Below are 15,613 nucleotides of genomic sequence, written 5' to 3'. Positions count from 1 at the left end.
AATAATAATAAACAAGAAAATTCTGGGATGAGAAATTCTTATTCTGTTTCTGTAGCTGGTTTGTGTCATAACTCTTAAATACATAGCACATATTCTGTCTGAGAAGAAATTAGCAATGCCACCCTTCCCTAGGACAAGTAAAAAACTTACAGAACAAAAATGCTTAAGCAACTACCTCATTTAAAATAAAGAAATCACCCGTAATCCCAGCATTTTGGGAGGCCAACGTGGGAGGATCACTTGAGCCCAGGAGTTTGAGAGTAGCTTGGGCAACAAAGCAAGACCCCATCTCTTCCAAAAAAAAATAAAATAAGGACCGGGCACAGTGGCTCATGCCTGTAATCTCAGCACTTTGGGAGGCTAAGGCGGGCAGATCACTTGGGGTCAGGAGTTTGAGACCAGCCTGGCCAACATGGTGAAACCCTGTCTCTACTAAAAATACAAAAATTAGCTGGGCGTGATGATGAACATCTGTAGTCCCAACTACTTGGGAGGCTGAGGCAGAATAATCACTTGAACACAGGAGGCAGAGGTTGCACTGAGCCAAGATTGCGCCATTGCACTCCAGCCTGGGTAAAAGAGCAAGACTCCATCTCAAAAATAAATAAAAATAATAAATATTAAAATACAGTAAAATTAGCTGACCCTGTAGTCCCAGCCACTTGGGAGGCTGTGGTAGGAAGATTGCTTTGAGCCCAGGAGTTAGAGGCTGCAGTGAGCCATGATTGCACCAAGGCATTCCAGCCTGGGAAACAGAGTGATACTCTGTCTCTTAAAAAAAAAAAAAAAAAAAAGACACTCTACTGCTTCAACGGCTAAAGAAACCAACAAGACTACTACTCTACTGCAAACTAGCAATATATGCAGTGAGATAAAGCATAGTAACACTTTGGTTAAGTGATTATAAAATATTACTTAGAGGTACCCAAATTTTGGATCCAATGATGTTGATGTTTATACAATTCACAGTATTCGTAATGATAAGGCATTTGCAGATGGCAAAAGGGTAAATAACATTTCTACACTGCTGAGTAAACAGAATTTGGTGCCATGAAACTAACAGAAGAGAAAATCTTTTAAAGCGAAGCAGTTTTGAAGAAATGGGATGCATATAGGTTTATTTCTGGGCTCTCTGTTCTGTTCCACTGGTTTTTGTGCCTGTTTTCATACACTTACCATACTTTCTTGATTACTCTAACCTTTAAATGAAGTTTGAAGTCGGGAAGTAGAGTGCCAACAGCTTTGTTTCTCAAGATTGCTTAGGTTACTGAAGTTGCTTAAAGTTACACTCAAATTCTATGATTGTTTTTTATTACTGTGAAAAATGCCACTGAAATATTGATACAGATCACATTGAATCTACAGATAACTTTGGATAATATGGTACTTTGACAATATTAGTTATCCTAACGGAGTATGTTTCCATTTATTTGTGTCTACTTCGATTTCTGTCATCAGTATTTTATTTAGTGTATAGATTTTTATCTCATTAAATTTCTTTTGACTAGATTTCCTGTTTAAAGAAAATGGGATGCATATTTGTTAGGATAAAGGCCAAGCTGCTACAACGGAGGTTCCAAAATAAGATGGCTTAAATAAGATCAAAGTTTCCTTCTTTCTCAATTAACTATCTAGACATAGGCTAGCAACTTTGTTCTGTGATGCTGTCTATGCCTCCCAGTTCTTTCCGTCTTGTTGCTTGATCCCCCGTCTACATGGCTGAAGCCGGCACACTACACATGTGTGCCTTCCACCCCATGTGAAGGGAGAGCATTCCTAGTCCATCTAAAGCATGCATTCTCAACAAGGTCAGCATCATCCCCGATGGGAAAAAAGATGGTTCCTGGGGGGTATAGAGGTAAAAACATTTTGGTCTTTTTATGGATAAAGCACAGATATATACATACAGGGCATATGCAGGTATATAGTATATTTATGGCATTAAAATTTCAAGGGAGCTATTAGGGAATACAAGTCGAAAAAGGCTCCTTATGGGAGTGATAATGAAAAAACAATTAAGAAACTGTTTTAAAGGCAAGTACCAGAAGGTGCACACATTACTTCTGCTCCCAAGAACTTAAGTCACACAAATAAACCTAGCTGCAAGGAAGCCAGAAATAGATTCTCAAGTTAGGTGTCCATTTGCCCAGATTAAATTCAGCTTCTCCCCCATAAAAGCCTCTTCGGAGGTTTGCTTAAGTGTTCCCATGACACGACAGAGCAAGTAAGCCAAGAGACCATGATGAAAACAGCAGTGTCTCTTATGACCAATCCTTGGAATGCACACATTGCCATTTCTACCATTGTATATATTGGTATACAGACCAATCCCCACACAACATGGGTGAAGACTACACAATGGTGCGAATACCAGGAGGTTAAATCTGGGCATAATCTAAGAGACTGACTTTTTATTTGAAAGTATAATGAGAAGTTCCCATATCTGTATAAACGGAAAACCATTCTGGTTAAATAATTCTGGTTGTCCTCCAAGCCCCTGATGAAATGTTTTAACTTCCCAGCCAGAATTCACTGCTTCTTCTTTTCTGATTCTACGTCATACTATTTCCACCTTTGGTACTGTACCTACCATGTTAGATAATCCTTCACTATGGACATGGCCGCATCTCCAGTGAGAACACAGGGCTGAGGCTTACTGACTTTCATGCTCTCCAAGCTTGGTGTAGTGTAAATTGCAAAACTATTGCCAGTCGCTGTCAATGTTTATTGGAAGGGAACCCAGTCTGGGACCAAAGTAAGAAGCTTTCTAAATTATTATCTATTTTGCGGGGAGGTGGGAATAGTTAATAGGTACAAAACAAAAATAAAAAATAATGAATAAGACCTACTATTTTGATAGCACAATAGGGTGACTATAGTCAATAACAACTTAATTGTATATTTTTAAATAACTTGAATGTAATTGGTTTGTAACTCAAAGGATAAATGCTTGAGAGAATGGACACTGCTATTCTCCATGATGTACTCATTTCACTTCTTGCATGCCTGTATCAAAACATCTCATGTACCCCATAAATATATATGGCTACTCTGTACCCACAAACATTTTTGAAAATAAACTATAAAAACAGATCATCTATTTCAGTCATCACTGATTTGCCACGTGAACCTAAACAATTTGCTTAAAACAAGCAAGCAACCTAGCAAACGAAACAAACTCAGAACACAAATTTGTTCATTTCAATGATATATATAATATCCCTGTCAATCAGAATTTTTGCATAGATAATTTTAGATGGGAAAGCAAATTAAAATCTATACTTTTCTAGATGAGTATTGCGGGGGAAAATGTGTGTTTCAATGGAAAACTTTTAAACTTTATTTATATCACCCTCTTCCAGCTTAGCTGATTCTAGCCTTTCATTGTTGTTGAATGATTTTACCTTTCTAGTTTCTACTGAGATAGCAAAGCAAAATAACACTGTCTCTAGGCATGTAAATTCTGTCTGGCGGAGGTTCAACCGATGTCCCTCCTCCACTATGTAAGAAGCCATTGCTGCCTTCATTTGTGGGTCACTTCAATATTCCTCATCTATAAATGTATCTGTTTTTTAGATTCTCCCTTTGAACTGGTTGTAACATCTTACTGGTTCCTTCATTTAATTGATGAGTTAAATAAAACAAAATACATAAGTTAGATAAATCCTTTTACAACATACATATAACAAGGAATAGGTAACTATGAAAGGGAAACCTGCTAGACTCAGAAAAATGGGAGATGTAGGCTTCTCAAGCTCTTTAGTCCAAAGACCTACATATTTAAAAAGTATTGAGACTTCAAAGAACTTTTGTTTATATAGGTATAACTATCAGTATTTATCATCTTAAGAAAAACAGAGGCCGGGCGCGGTGGCTCAAGCCTGTAATCCCAGCACTTTGGGAGGCCGAGACGGGCAGATCATGAGGTCAGGAGATCGAGACCATCCTGGCTAATACGGTGAAACCCCGTCTCTACTAAAAAATACAAAAAACTAGCCGGGCGAAGTGGCGGGTGCCTGTAGTCCCAGCTACTCGGGAGGCTGAGGCAGGAGAATGGCGTGAACCCGAGAGGAGGAGCTTGCAGTGAGCTGAGATCCGGCCACTGTACTCCAGCCTGGGCGACAGAGCAAGACTCGGTCTAAAAAAAAAAAAAAAAAAAAAAAAAGAAAAACAGAAATTTAAAATTACTAGTCCATTTAAAAATAAAAAACTCATTTTTATGAAAAATAACCTAACTTTTTTAAGAAACAGTGATAAGAGTGGCACTGTTTTACATGTCTGCCTCTGGTCTATTGCAATATCCTATTACCTCTGGAAAACTCCACTGTATACCCATGAGAAAAAGCCAAATATCACATTAGTATTATTATGAAATGGGTGTCAGGAGCCCCAGTCCACAGTTTGAAAACAGCTCATCTAGTCATGGTTTACCCATACAAAATGTTTGGATACACCCTTTCCCAGTGCCTCGCTCCCATCCTGTGGCAGCCAGGTGACCATCTCATTCCACAGCAGGAGAGTCTTTGACCTCCAAGTTTACCAGTAGAGGGCATGAACAAGGCATGAGGCAGAAGAAGGGTAAGTGAAAGTCTATTTATTAACTGTGGGGCCCTATCCTCCTGTGCAGAGAGTTCACAGGGCACTCCTGAGACTACTATGCTTTGAAAGTCTTACTTGCAAGCTTGGCCCATGGCTGGTGTCTAGGAACTTTGATTTCAGGAAGGTTCCCACCATTCCCTAACTGATAAGAGTGGCTCACTGTACCTAAATAGTGTAAAAATGTAAGAATAGTGGTTTATGCTGAGCACCTGATTTCCTTCTGGGAGTCTGGAATTTTGGTAAACGCTAGGCAGAGGGTGCCTATATAACCTGCACCCAGTTACAACCTTGGGCACTAAGTCTAAGGAGTTTCCCTGGCAGACAACATTTCACATGTATGGTTACAACCATTCAGCACATCCTGTGGAATGACAGAGGACTGGGGAGCTTGTGCCTGGTTTCTTCCAGACTTCACTCCATGCACCTTTTTCCCTTTGCCAATTTTGTTTTGTAACCTTTCACTGTAACGAGCCATAGCTGTCAGTATGATTATATGCTGAGTCTTGTATGTCCTCCTAGTGAATCACTGAACCTGAGGGTGGCCTTGGGGACGCTCAACACATTCCCCCTCCCTGGCCCTACTCCCAGGATTACAGCCTATGCTGCACAGGGCTGGAAGCTTCTCCTTGAATAAACTGAAAAGCCAAAGAGGAATAAAGACTCCAAAAGGCAGAAACAATGAAGGAAACAAAAGAAAACTCCAAAAACAAAACTTGGAATTAATATCTTTAAAAAGATATGAAAATATATGACACTCATAAAAGCAGGACGCTTTGAAAAGAAGCAATCAGAGAACAGGAAACAGCTCTACAAAATTAAAAATATGATGATCAAAATGAAATACTGAATGGAAGGGTTAGAAGAGCTGAAAAAAATCACCTAGAGAAAGTGAAAAAAAAAACAAAAAGAGAGAAATGAAAAATAGTAGAGAGATGATAAGAAAATTAAAGGATCAATTCAGGTGGTCTAAAATCCAACTAAAGAAAAAGAGAACAGAATAAATGCAAAGGAATAAATTAGTAAAGCAAATTTCATCAAACTAGGGGGAAAAGGGAGGGAGGTCCTCGGGTTAAAATGGCCCACCAAGTGCAGAGCACAAGAAATGAAAAACGAATCACACCAGGGATACAAAATCATAAACTTTCAGAAAACCAGAGAGACTATACTAAAAAGCTTTCAGAAAGGGAAAACAACCCATATAAAAAGAAACAGGAAACTTAATTATATCAGATTTCTTTACAGCAACACTAACAGCAGACACACTAGAATTAAACCTTTAAAATTCTGAGAAAAAAACTTAGACTTTAAAATCAGCCAAACTGTAATTCAAATGCAAAGGTAGAATAAAGACATCTTTAAGACATGCAAGGACTTACAAAATTTATCTTTTCTTAGAAAGTAACTGGACTAAGTGTTTCAGCAAAATGAGGAAACCAGATTCATGATCTAGATAACAGAGTGTCCAAATCAGGAGAAAGGTAAAGGAAAGTCCCAGGACTAATAGCTATGCAAACCTATACAACTTTCTCTTCTAGGTCTTCTATTCAGAGTTCATTTTGACTATCACATTTTTAATTTCATAGAGCTCTTTCTTGTTCTCTTATGGTTTCTTTTCATAGCAACCTGTTCTTATTTCATAGGTGCAATCTCTTTTCTTATCTCTTTAAAGATATTAATCTTTAGGTTTGTTACAAACTCAGAACCAGACCAGATTAGAGTATGAAGAATGGAAACTATAGGAAGGAAGTTTAAGGAAAAAATGGCACTGATAAATCCTTACATTTGTTGGCCCATTTGATGGCATTGCAGCATTTGGAAAAAATTAACCATGGGATGAAAGAAAATTAGGTAAATTAGTTTATCATTTGACTCAAAGGCTAGTCATGTTTACCTGGTCATAATAATATAAAACCTAACTACTAATTTAACAAAAAATTATAACAGAATCTAAATTGGGAGGATGGAAGAAGGATATAGAATAGAGAACAAAGAGTTAAATCCTCACTTTATCAACTCTTAATTTATAAAAAAGTAAGTAATACCTAAATTATTTAAGTCAAGAAGTGGTTATAGAGTATACTTTTTCAGAAAGACAGGTAAATACTAGAAGAAAAAGTTAAAGGATTTGAAAGTGTTTGCCTTCAAGGAGAGAAACAGAGTAAGAAGAAATTTACAAGTGTCTCATATTTTTGTGGTAAATCTTCAAGAACTGCTTTATTTGTTCAATTATGTACATGTATTATTTTGATTTTAAAGTAAAAATTTTTAAAATAATTTAATTATTTAGACTAGAAGGTTTTACAACACCTTACCTCATGCTTAAATACTCTAAGTGATTCCTTTTTCACACAAGAGTGTTGTACTCAATACTCCAACCACAAAGAAAACTCTTCATCTCTTCAAGGTCCATCTTTTCTCTTTTCTCTTTTGAGACAGAGACTCACTCTGTCACCCAGGCTGGCGTGCACCAGGCACGATCTCAGCTCACTGCAACCTCTGCCTCTCCAGTTCAAGCGATTCTCCTGCCTCAGCCTCCCGAGTAGCTGAGTAGCTGGAATACAGGCAGGCACTACCACGCCCGGCTAATTTTTGTATTTTTAGTAGAGACGGGGTTTCACCATGTTGGCCAGGCTGGTCTTGAACTCCTGACCTCAGGTGACCTGCCTACCTAGGCCTCCCAAAGTGTTGAGATTACAGGCATTAGCCACCACCGCACAGGCCATCCTCTTTTCTTTTATTCTCTTTCTTTGCTAATTACTTTTCAGAGAGAGAAAAAAAAAAAACAAAAACCTTTCATTGAGGATGTTCTCTGTGTATTGATAAGAAAAGATTGCTCAGATACATTTTCAAGTGGCAAAAGAAATGGAAGAAAACTGCAAATACATATAAGAAGGGGAACTGTAAACCTGTTTTCACTTTTATATGTATAAAATATCCTGGGAGGTAAAGTAATAAACTAATAATAATGATTACCCAGGGCATGCAAATTGTCAGAATGAGAATTGAGAAGACGAGAAACAGGAGAAAGATGGAGACTTTATATTGTATACCTTTTTAAACTTTTTAATTTTTAACCCTGTGAAATTATAGTCTACCCAAATAATTTTTATTAAAAAAATTTAAGTCATTTTTTATCTTGATTCAAAATTAAAATATTTTCAAAAACTATTTTCAGAAACTTGGGAAATAATGAAAATAAAATGATACTCCAAAGATCCCACCTGCCCAAAAGCAGAGGAAACAAGATACTTTACTGATTCAAGCTGTGAATTCTGCTACCCAAGTAAACCTTGGTATAGATCTCAAACTGTAGATTTTTGCACATGTAAGTCAGAAGCAAGGGGACTGAACCTTCATACCAAAACCACAGCTCCTACATGAATGCAGTAAGGAAAATGTTGAGGCCTTGGAGAGAGGTGGGGGAAAAAACCTTTTAGTAATGGCACATCACTGAGAGAGAACAGAAAGACTGAAGTTATCAAAACTTTCTAATTGAATGCCATTTTAAAAAATCACAGCATTTAATGTTAGTGGTCATAATGTTCAAAATTACTAAAGCATTTTATCATCATATCCATTTCTTGAAGGAGAAAATGTCATAATATTAATAGTTTCTGCTGGTGCTGACATTTCAATGGAGAAAAAAATAAAATTTTAATACAACCTATAAGCCATCCCATCCACCCACATACACCCAGAATTGCACATTTGATACTATTAGCACCATTCCAAATTTAGAACCCAGGCATGTGGTTGTAGATGAAAGTAAACCTAAGCAAATTCGGGAAAAAATAATCCTTCAAAATTGATGACTGAAAACAAAATAAGAAAGCTTAAAATTTATTATTTAGGAAACAGAAGTATAAATGTACATTCAAATGTTTACCCTGAAATGGAAAATTATTTTGGATAAGATATAGCAATACCATACAATTTACCAAATCATAAGGCATTTTTTTAAATGAGCAATCCCCAACAAATTCCTTAAACCATTCTATTCTCTTAAATCAGCACTAAGTTTTCCTTGCCACCAAAAAACATCCCCAGAGGCAAAAGGTATGGAAGTACTACATTTCGTAGCTCCCCTTCCTCGAATACACAAAATTAACTACAAAGACACTAAGAATCCCGACCCAAATCCTTTAAGCCTATGTAAAAGATTTACAGAAAGGCTACATTGGGGGTGCTTTTTGGTTTTACAAGACAATTCACAATAACACTGGCAATTGTAAAAGGGTGCATTTAAAGTACTTAAGCTTTCCCTAATTGCTGAATAAAATAGGGCAGCATTTCTATTTCCCAACATCCTACTAAGAACAATTACAGTATTCTACAATCCCTCCATCTGCCTTCATTTTTTAAAAAATCCATAATCTTCCAATCCTCAGAATTCTGGCCGGAGAGGATAAGTTACAGCACCTCTTTCTCAAGTCAGCAATCCCTTTTCCTAATCCTTATGGGGTAAGAAATAGGCACTCCTTTTCCACTCAGACCAACCCAGGGGCCTGGGAAAGGGCAAAGCAAGCTGAAACAATGTCACCAGAACTTGGACCTAGAAACCAGAGCCAAGAAGGATGACATAACACTAGAGCGTTCTGCTTCTGCAAAATGTCTATCATTCTCTCCACTCTCCGCTCTCAGCAGCTCACACAAACGCCACAAAGATAGGGAGAAGGCAGTACAGCACTAGTATTCATTTGTATCAAGAAAGAGCAATTCACTTCATTACTCCGAGCGTCCGTTGCAGCCTGCTCCATCCAGAGGACCGGAGGCAGACTCAGGCAAGAAAGATGAAAAGAAAGAGCTGATGCTGCTATGAAGTGACCCCCCAGATGGGGACGCGAGCAGTGTCCCTCGTGACTCTTGGAACATCCAAATCGCTGCAATAAACAGCCGGGCCAGCAGGACAGCCTCTCCCACGCTGGGGACAGCCCGGAGCCCGCAGCCCAGTGGCTGACTATCCTTCGACTAAATGGATGGGGGCCGGGGCGGGGGGCGTTATTTACTCCATTCCAAAATCTGGAACCTGGGGGTGTAGTTGTGGGTGAAAGAACGCCTAAGCAAAGTGGAAAAAAAAAAATCCCTCAAAACTGATGATTCAAAACACAGAGCGTGGCTACTTTATTCTTTTGTACTATGAGAAATTTCTTTTTCTTTTTCTTTTTTAGGACCACTGCAGCGGGATCTTGCAGTAGGGGAGACAGAGTGGATTAACTCTCTGAGAAATTTCTCTCATGAAAGAAATCTATTACCATACAATAAGAAGCTCAAGACTTATTATTTAGGGGGGTAAAGAGGTCAATGCTGCGTTCATATGACTACTCTGACATCAAAAACTATTTTTGGATGAGATAGAGCATATTATGCAATTCTACAATGTATTTTTTTTTTTTTACAAGAGTAATCTTTAAAAAGAACTGGAGCTGGTCCAAGTGATTTCACCGACACAGAAGCCACGTTGCGCCCCCTCAGTCCACCGCTCCCAGATATCCTGCAGTGAGAGGGATCATTCAAGAACCGCCGTCTCCCTAGACCCGCGTGCACAGCGCGGCGCGTCCACTGAGCCGGTGCAGACTCGCAGGAGGCGCTGCCACTGCGAGGCCGAGACAAGTGTACGCGAAAGCGCCAGCCCGGCCAGGCGTTCTGCTGCTATTCGCTGACCGAATGGCACACCCGCCCATGCAACTTAGCACTAAAGACGGGCAGCCTGGGGAATGATATTCACGGGGGAAATCCAGACCTCGTTACCGCGACGCGGGGACGCCAATGTGGGGCGCCCTGCCGGTACGCCCCTTCCTGCCCACCCACTGCCAACTGCCCCAGAGCACGGGCGAGGGCGGGGGATATAGGGCAAAGGCAGCGCTCACCGCTTCAGCGGGTCCAAAACCTGCGGTGCCCCGGCAGTCGCAGAATCCAGGCTCCGCGCGGCGGCCTGGGCTGCCGCCGGGGTGGTATTCCCGGCAGGAACGCCGTCCCGGGGCATCGCCGACGGCACGCGCTGCTCTCTACGCGCCTCACACGCCTTGCACGCCGCCGCTTGAGCCTCAAGGCGCAGGACTCCGCGCGGCGGGGCCCGCCCACCCCCGAAGCCAGCCAATGGACGCGGAGCGCGGGAAGCCGGGGGCGGGGCCCGGCTCCTGCCCTGCAGCGGAGCAACGCCGCAGGCTCCGCGGTCCTACGCTCCCGCCCGCCCCACCAGGAGCGGTCTGGGATTGGGGGAGCAATTCCTCAAACAGAAGGTCTGTGAGGCCTAAGGTGTTCCGCACGCGCTGCTGCTTTTGCGGGGGTCTTTCTGTCGTTTTTAAAACTAGTAATTTCTTCGCCTGTTGTTTACAGAACACCTATTTAGGGCCAGCCACAGTGCTTGGGGACACATGGGAATAAGAAAAAGCTTCCACTTCGAGGATCCCCCAGTTATTCCGGTGGATGAGCAGATATGAAAACAGGTAATTAGGGGAGCCCACATAAGGCACATTCCAACGTCAAAAAACAGGTAGCCGTGGCGCCTGCCTGTGGTCCCGGGATGAATCTGTTTTGGATTAGGACACACCCCAGAGGACAACTCCGCTATTTCTGTGTCCACCTCACCTAAACCTGGCAAAGCAGGCACACGGGGAGGAGTCCAGACAGGTGACAGGAGACTATTTTCTGATTTAAGGAACACAGAAAAAGGAACAAGGGAAAAAGTGAGAAAAACTTGGGAGGCTGAGGCAGGAGGCTGAGGCGGCAGGCTGCAATGAGCCATGATCTCGCCACTTCAGCCCAGTGTCTGGAAAAAAAAAAAAGGCTTATTGTGATATGGGGCAGGGTATGGGGGAGGAGGAGATTTCAGCCAGAGGACAACTAAGAGATTTGTTACCCTGGAATTCTGGTGGCCATGATTTGCAATGGAGAACAATCCACATTCATTTTCTTTTTTTCTTCAACTTTTAAGTTCAGGGGTACATGTGCAGAACGTGCAGGTTTGTCATATCCATATACATGTGCCATGGTGGTTTGCGGCACCTACCAACCCATCGTCTAGGTTTTAAGTCCTGCATGCATTAGGTATTTGTCCTAATGCTCTCCCTCCCCTTGCCCCCCACCCCTCAACATAACCGTGTGTGTTGTTCCCCTCCCTGTGCCCATATGTTCTCAATATTCAACTCCCACTTATGAGTGAGAACATAGGGTGCTTGGTTTTCTGTTCCTGTGTTAGTTTGCTGAGGATGATGGCTTCCAGCTTCATCCATGTCCCTGCAAAGGATATGATCTCATTCTTTTTTATGGTTGTATAGTATTCTATGATGTATATATTACCACATTTTCTTTATCCGGTCTATCATTGATAGGCATTTGGATTGGTTCCATGTCTTTGCTATTGTAAATAATGCTGCAGTAAACATACGTGTGCATGTGTCTTTATAGTAGAATGACTTATATTCCTTTGGGTACATACCCAGTAATGGGATTGCTGGGTCAAATGGTATTTCTGGTTCTAGATCCTTGAGGAATTGCCACACTATCTTCCACAATGATTGAACTAATTTACATTCCCACCAACAGTGTTGTGTGATCTTATTTCTGAGTTCTTTATTGTGGCCCATTGGTCTATGTGTCTGTTCTTGTACCAGTACCATGCTGTTTTGTTTACTGTAGCCTTGTAGTACAGTTTGAAGTCAGGTAATGTGATGCCTCCAGTTTTGTTTCTTTTTGTCTTGGCTATTTGGGCTCTTTTATGGTTCCGTATGAATTTTAAATAGTTTTTCTAATTCTGTGAAGAATGTCAATGGTAGTTTAACGGGAGTAGCATTGAATATATAAATTACTTTGGGCAGTATGGCCTTTTTCACAATATTGATTCTTCCTATCCATGAGCGTGGAATGTTTCTCTATTTGATTGTATCCTCTCTGATTTCTTTGAGCAGTAGTTTGCAGTTCTCCTTGAAGAGGTCCTTCACTTCCCTAGTTAGCCGTATTCCTAGGTATTTTATTCTTTTTGTAGCAATTGTGAATGGGAGTTCATTTATGATTTGGCTCTCAGCTTGCCTGTTATTGGTGTATAGGAATGCTATCAATTTTTGCGCATTGATTTTGTATCCTGAGACTTTGCTGAAGTTGCTTATCAGCTTAAGAAACTTTGGGGCTGAGATAATGGGGTTTTCTAGATATAGGATCATATCATCTGCAAACAAAGATAATTTGATTTCCTCTCTTCCTATTTGAATACCCCTTATTTTTTTCTCTTGTGTAATTGCCCTGGCCAAAACTTCCAAAACTATGTTGAATAGGAGTGGTGAGAGAGGGCAACTTGTCTTGTGCTGCTTTGGAAGGGGAATGCTTCCAGCTTTTGCCCATTCAGTAGGGTACTGGCCGTGGGTTTGTCATATACGGCTCTTATTATTTTGAGGTGTTTCTTCAATACCTAGTTTATTGAGAGTTTTTTAACATGAAGGAATGTTGAATTTAATCAAAGGTCTTCTGCATGTGGTTTTTGTCTTTAGTTCTGTTTATGTGTTGAATCACATTTATTGATTTTTGTATGTTGGACCAACCTTGCATCCCAGGGATGAAGCCTACTTGATCGTCGTGGATAAGCTATTTGAAGTGCCGCTGAATTCAGTTTGCGAGTTTTTTTTTTTTTTTTTTTTTAGACAGTCTTGCTCTGTCACCCAGGCTGGAGTGCAGTGACACAATCTCAGCTCACTGCAACCTCCACCTCCGAGATTCAAGCGATTTTCCTGCCTCATCCTCCTGAGTAGCTGGGATGACAGGCGTGCACCACCATGCCTGACTAATTTTTTGCATTTTTAGTAGAGATGGGGTTTTGCCATGTTGACCAGGCTAGTCTGGAACTCCTGACCTCAAGTGACCTGCCTGCCTTGTCATCCCAAAGTGCTGGGATTACAGGCATGAGCCACCATGCCCAGCCCAGTTTGCCAGTATTTTATTGAGGATTTTTGCATTGATGTTCATCAAAGGTATTGGCCTGAAGTTTCCTTTTTTGCTGTGTCTTTGCAGGTTTTGGTATCAGGATGATTCTGGCCTCATACAATGAGTTAGGGAAGAGTCCCTCCTTTTCAATTTTTTGGAATTGTTTCAGTAGAAATGGTACCAGCTCTTCTTTGTTCCTCTGGTAGAATTCAGCTGTGAATCCGCCAGTCCTAGGCTTTTTTGGGTTGGTAAGCTATTTATTACTGTCTTAATTTCACAGCTTGTTATTGGTCTATTCAGGGATTCAATTTCTTCCTGGTTCAGTCTTGGGAGGGTGTATGTGTCCAGGAATTTATCCATTTCATCTAGACTTCCTGGTTTATGTGCATAGAGGTGTTTATAGTATTCTCTGATGGTTGTTTGTATTTCTGTGGGGTGATATACCCCTTATCATTTCTGATTGTGTTTATTTGATTCTTCTCTCTTTTCTTCTTTATTAATCTAGCTAGTGGTGTTATTAATTTTTTCAAAACCCCAGCTCCTGGATTTGATTTTTTTAGAAGGTTTTTTTATGTCTCTGTCTCCTTCACTTCAGCTCTGATCTTGGTTATTTCTTGTCTTCTGCTAACTTTGGGGTTTCTTTGCTCTTGGTTCTCTAGTTCTTTTAGTTGAGATGTTAGGTTGTTAGCTTGAGATCTTTCTAGCTTTTTGGTGTGGGCATTTAGCACTAAACATTTCCCTCTTAACACTCCTTTAGCTGCATGCCAGAGATTCTGGTACATTGTCTCTTTGTTCTCATTAGTTTCAAAAAATTTATTGATTTCTGCCTAATTTTATTATTTACCTGAGAGTCATTCAGGAGCAGGTGTTCAATTTCCATGTAGTTGTGTGGTTTGGAGTGAATTTCTTAATTTTGAGTGCTAATTTGATTGTGTTATGGTGTGACAGACTGTTATAACTTCAGTTCTCTTGCATTTGCTGAGGAGAGTTTTACTTCCAATTGTGTAATCAATTTTAGAGAAAGTGCCATGTGGCACTGAGAAGAATGTATATTCTATTGTTTTTGGGTGGAGAGTTTTGTAGATCTCTATCAGATCCTTTAGATCCAGAGCTGAGTTTGGGTCCTGAATATCTTTGTTAATTTTCTCTCTCAATGATCTATCTAATATTGTCAGTGGGGTGTTAAAGTTTCCCATTACTATTGCATGGAGTTTAAGTCTCTTTGTACGTCTCTAAGAATTTGCTTTATGAATCTGAGTACTCCTGTATTGAGTGTGTATATATTTGGGATAGTCAGCTCTTCTTGTTGCATTGAACCGTTTACCATTATGTAATGCTCTTCTTTGTCTTTTGATATTTATTGGTTTAAAGTCTGTTTAGTCAGAAACTAGGATCGTGACCTCTGCCTTTTTCTATTTTTTATTTGCTTGGTAAATTTGCCTCCATCCCTTTATTTTGAGCCTATGTATGTCTTTGCACATGAGATGGATCTCTTGAAGAAAGCATACCAATGGATCTTAGCTCTTTATACAGCTTGCCATTCTGTGTCTTTTAATCGGGGGCATTTAATCCATTTACATTTAAGATTAGTATTGTTATGTGTGAATTTGATCCTGCTGTCATGATGCTAGCTGGTTATTTTGCAGACTTGTTTATCTGGTTGCTTCATAGTGTCACTGGTCTGTGTATTTCAGTGTTTTTGTAGTGGCTCATAATGGTTTTTGCTTTCCATATTTAGTGCTTCCTTTGGGAGCTCTTGCAAGGTAGGCCTGGTGGTGACAAATTCCCTCAGCATTTGCTTGTCTAAAAAGGATCTTATTTCTGCTTCACTTATGAGGCTTAGTTTGATTGGATATGAAATTCTGGGTTGGAAATTCTTTTCTTTAAGAATATTGAATATTGGCCCCCAATCTCTTCTGGCTTGTAGGGTTTCTGCTGAGAGGTCAGCTGTTACTCTCTTAGTCTGGTCACCTTTGTAAGTGATCTGGCTTTCTTTTTTTTTTTTTTGAGACGGAGTCTCGCTTTGTCGCCCAGGCTAGAGTGCAGTGGCGCAATCTCAGCTCACTGCAAGCTCCTCCTCGTGGGTTCACACCATTCTCCT

At 40.4% G+C, this 15,613-nt stretch overlaps 1 protein-coding gene across 5 annotated transcripts in view; it reads right to left on the bottom strand.

Moving 5' to 3' along the window:
- Positions 1-10,623, bottom strand: part of ZNF638 (zinc finger protein 638) — a 151,953-nt gene extending 141,330 nt beyond the window's left edge. For all 5 annotated transcript variants that reach the window (XM_021924935.2, XM_021924937.2, XM_003908798.3 and 2 more), the window contains exon 1: positions 10,467-10,623. In XM_021924935.2, the coding sequence (XP_021780627.1) occupies positions 10,467-10,582 (116 nt within the window). In that variant the 5' untranslated portion in view covers positions 10,583-10,623. The remainder of the gene's footprint in view (positions 1-10,466) is intronic.
- Positions 10,624-15,613: the final 4,990 nt, after the last annotated feature.

Source organism: Papio anubis, chromosome 14, assembly GCF_008728515.1.
Source record: "Papio anubis isolate 15944 chromosome 14, Panubis1.0, whole genome shotgun sequence".
NCBI classification, from domain to species: Eukaryota; Metazoa; Chordata; class Mammalia; order Primates; family Cercopithecidae; genus Papio; species Papio anubis.
This window is presented reverse-complemented; position numbering and strand designations above follow the sequence as displayed.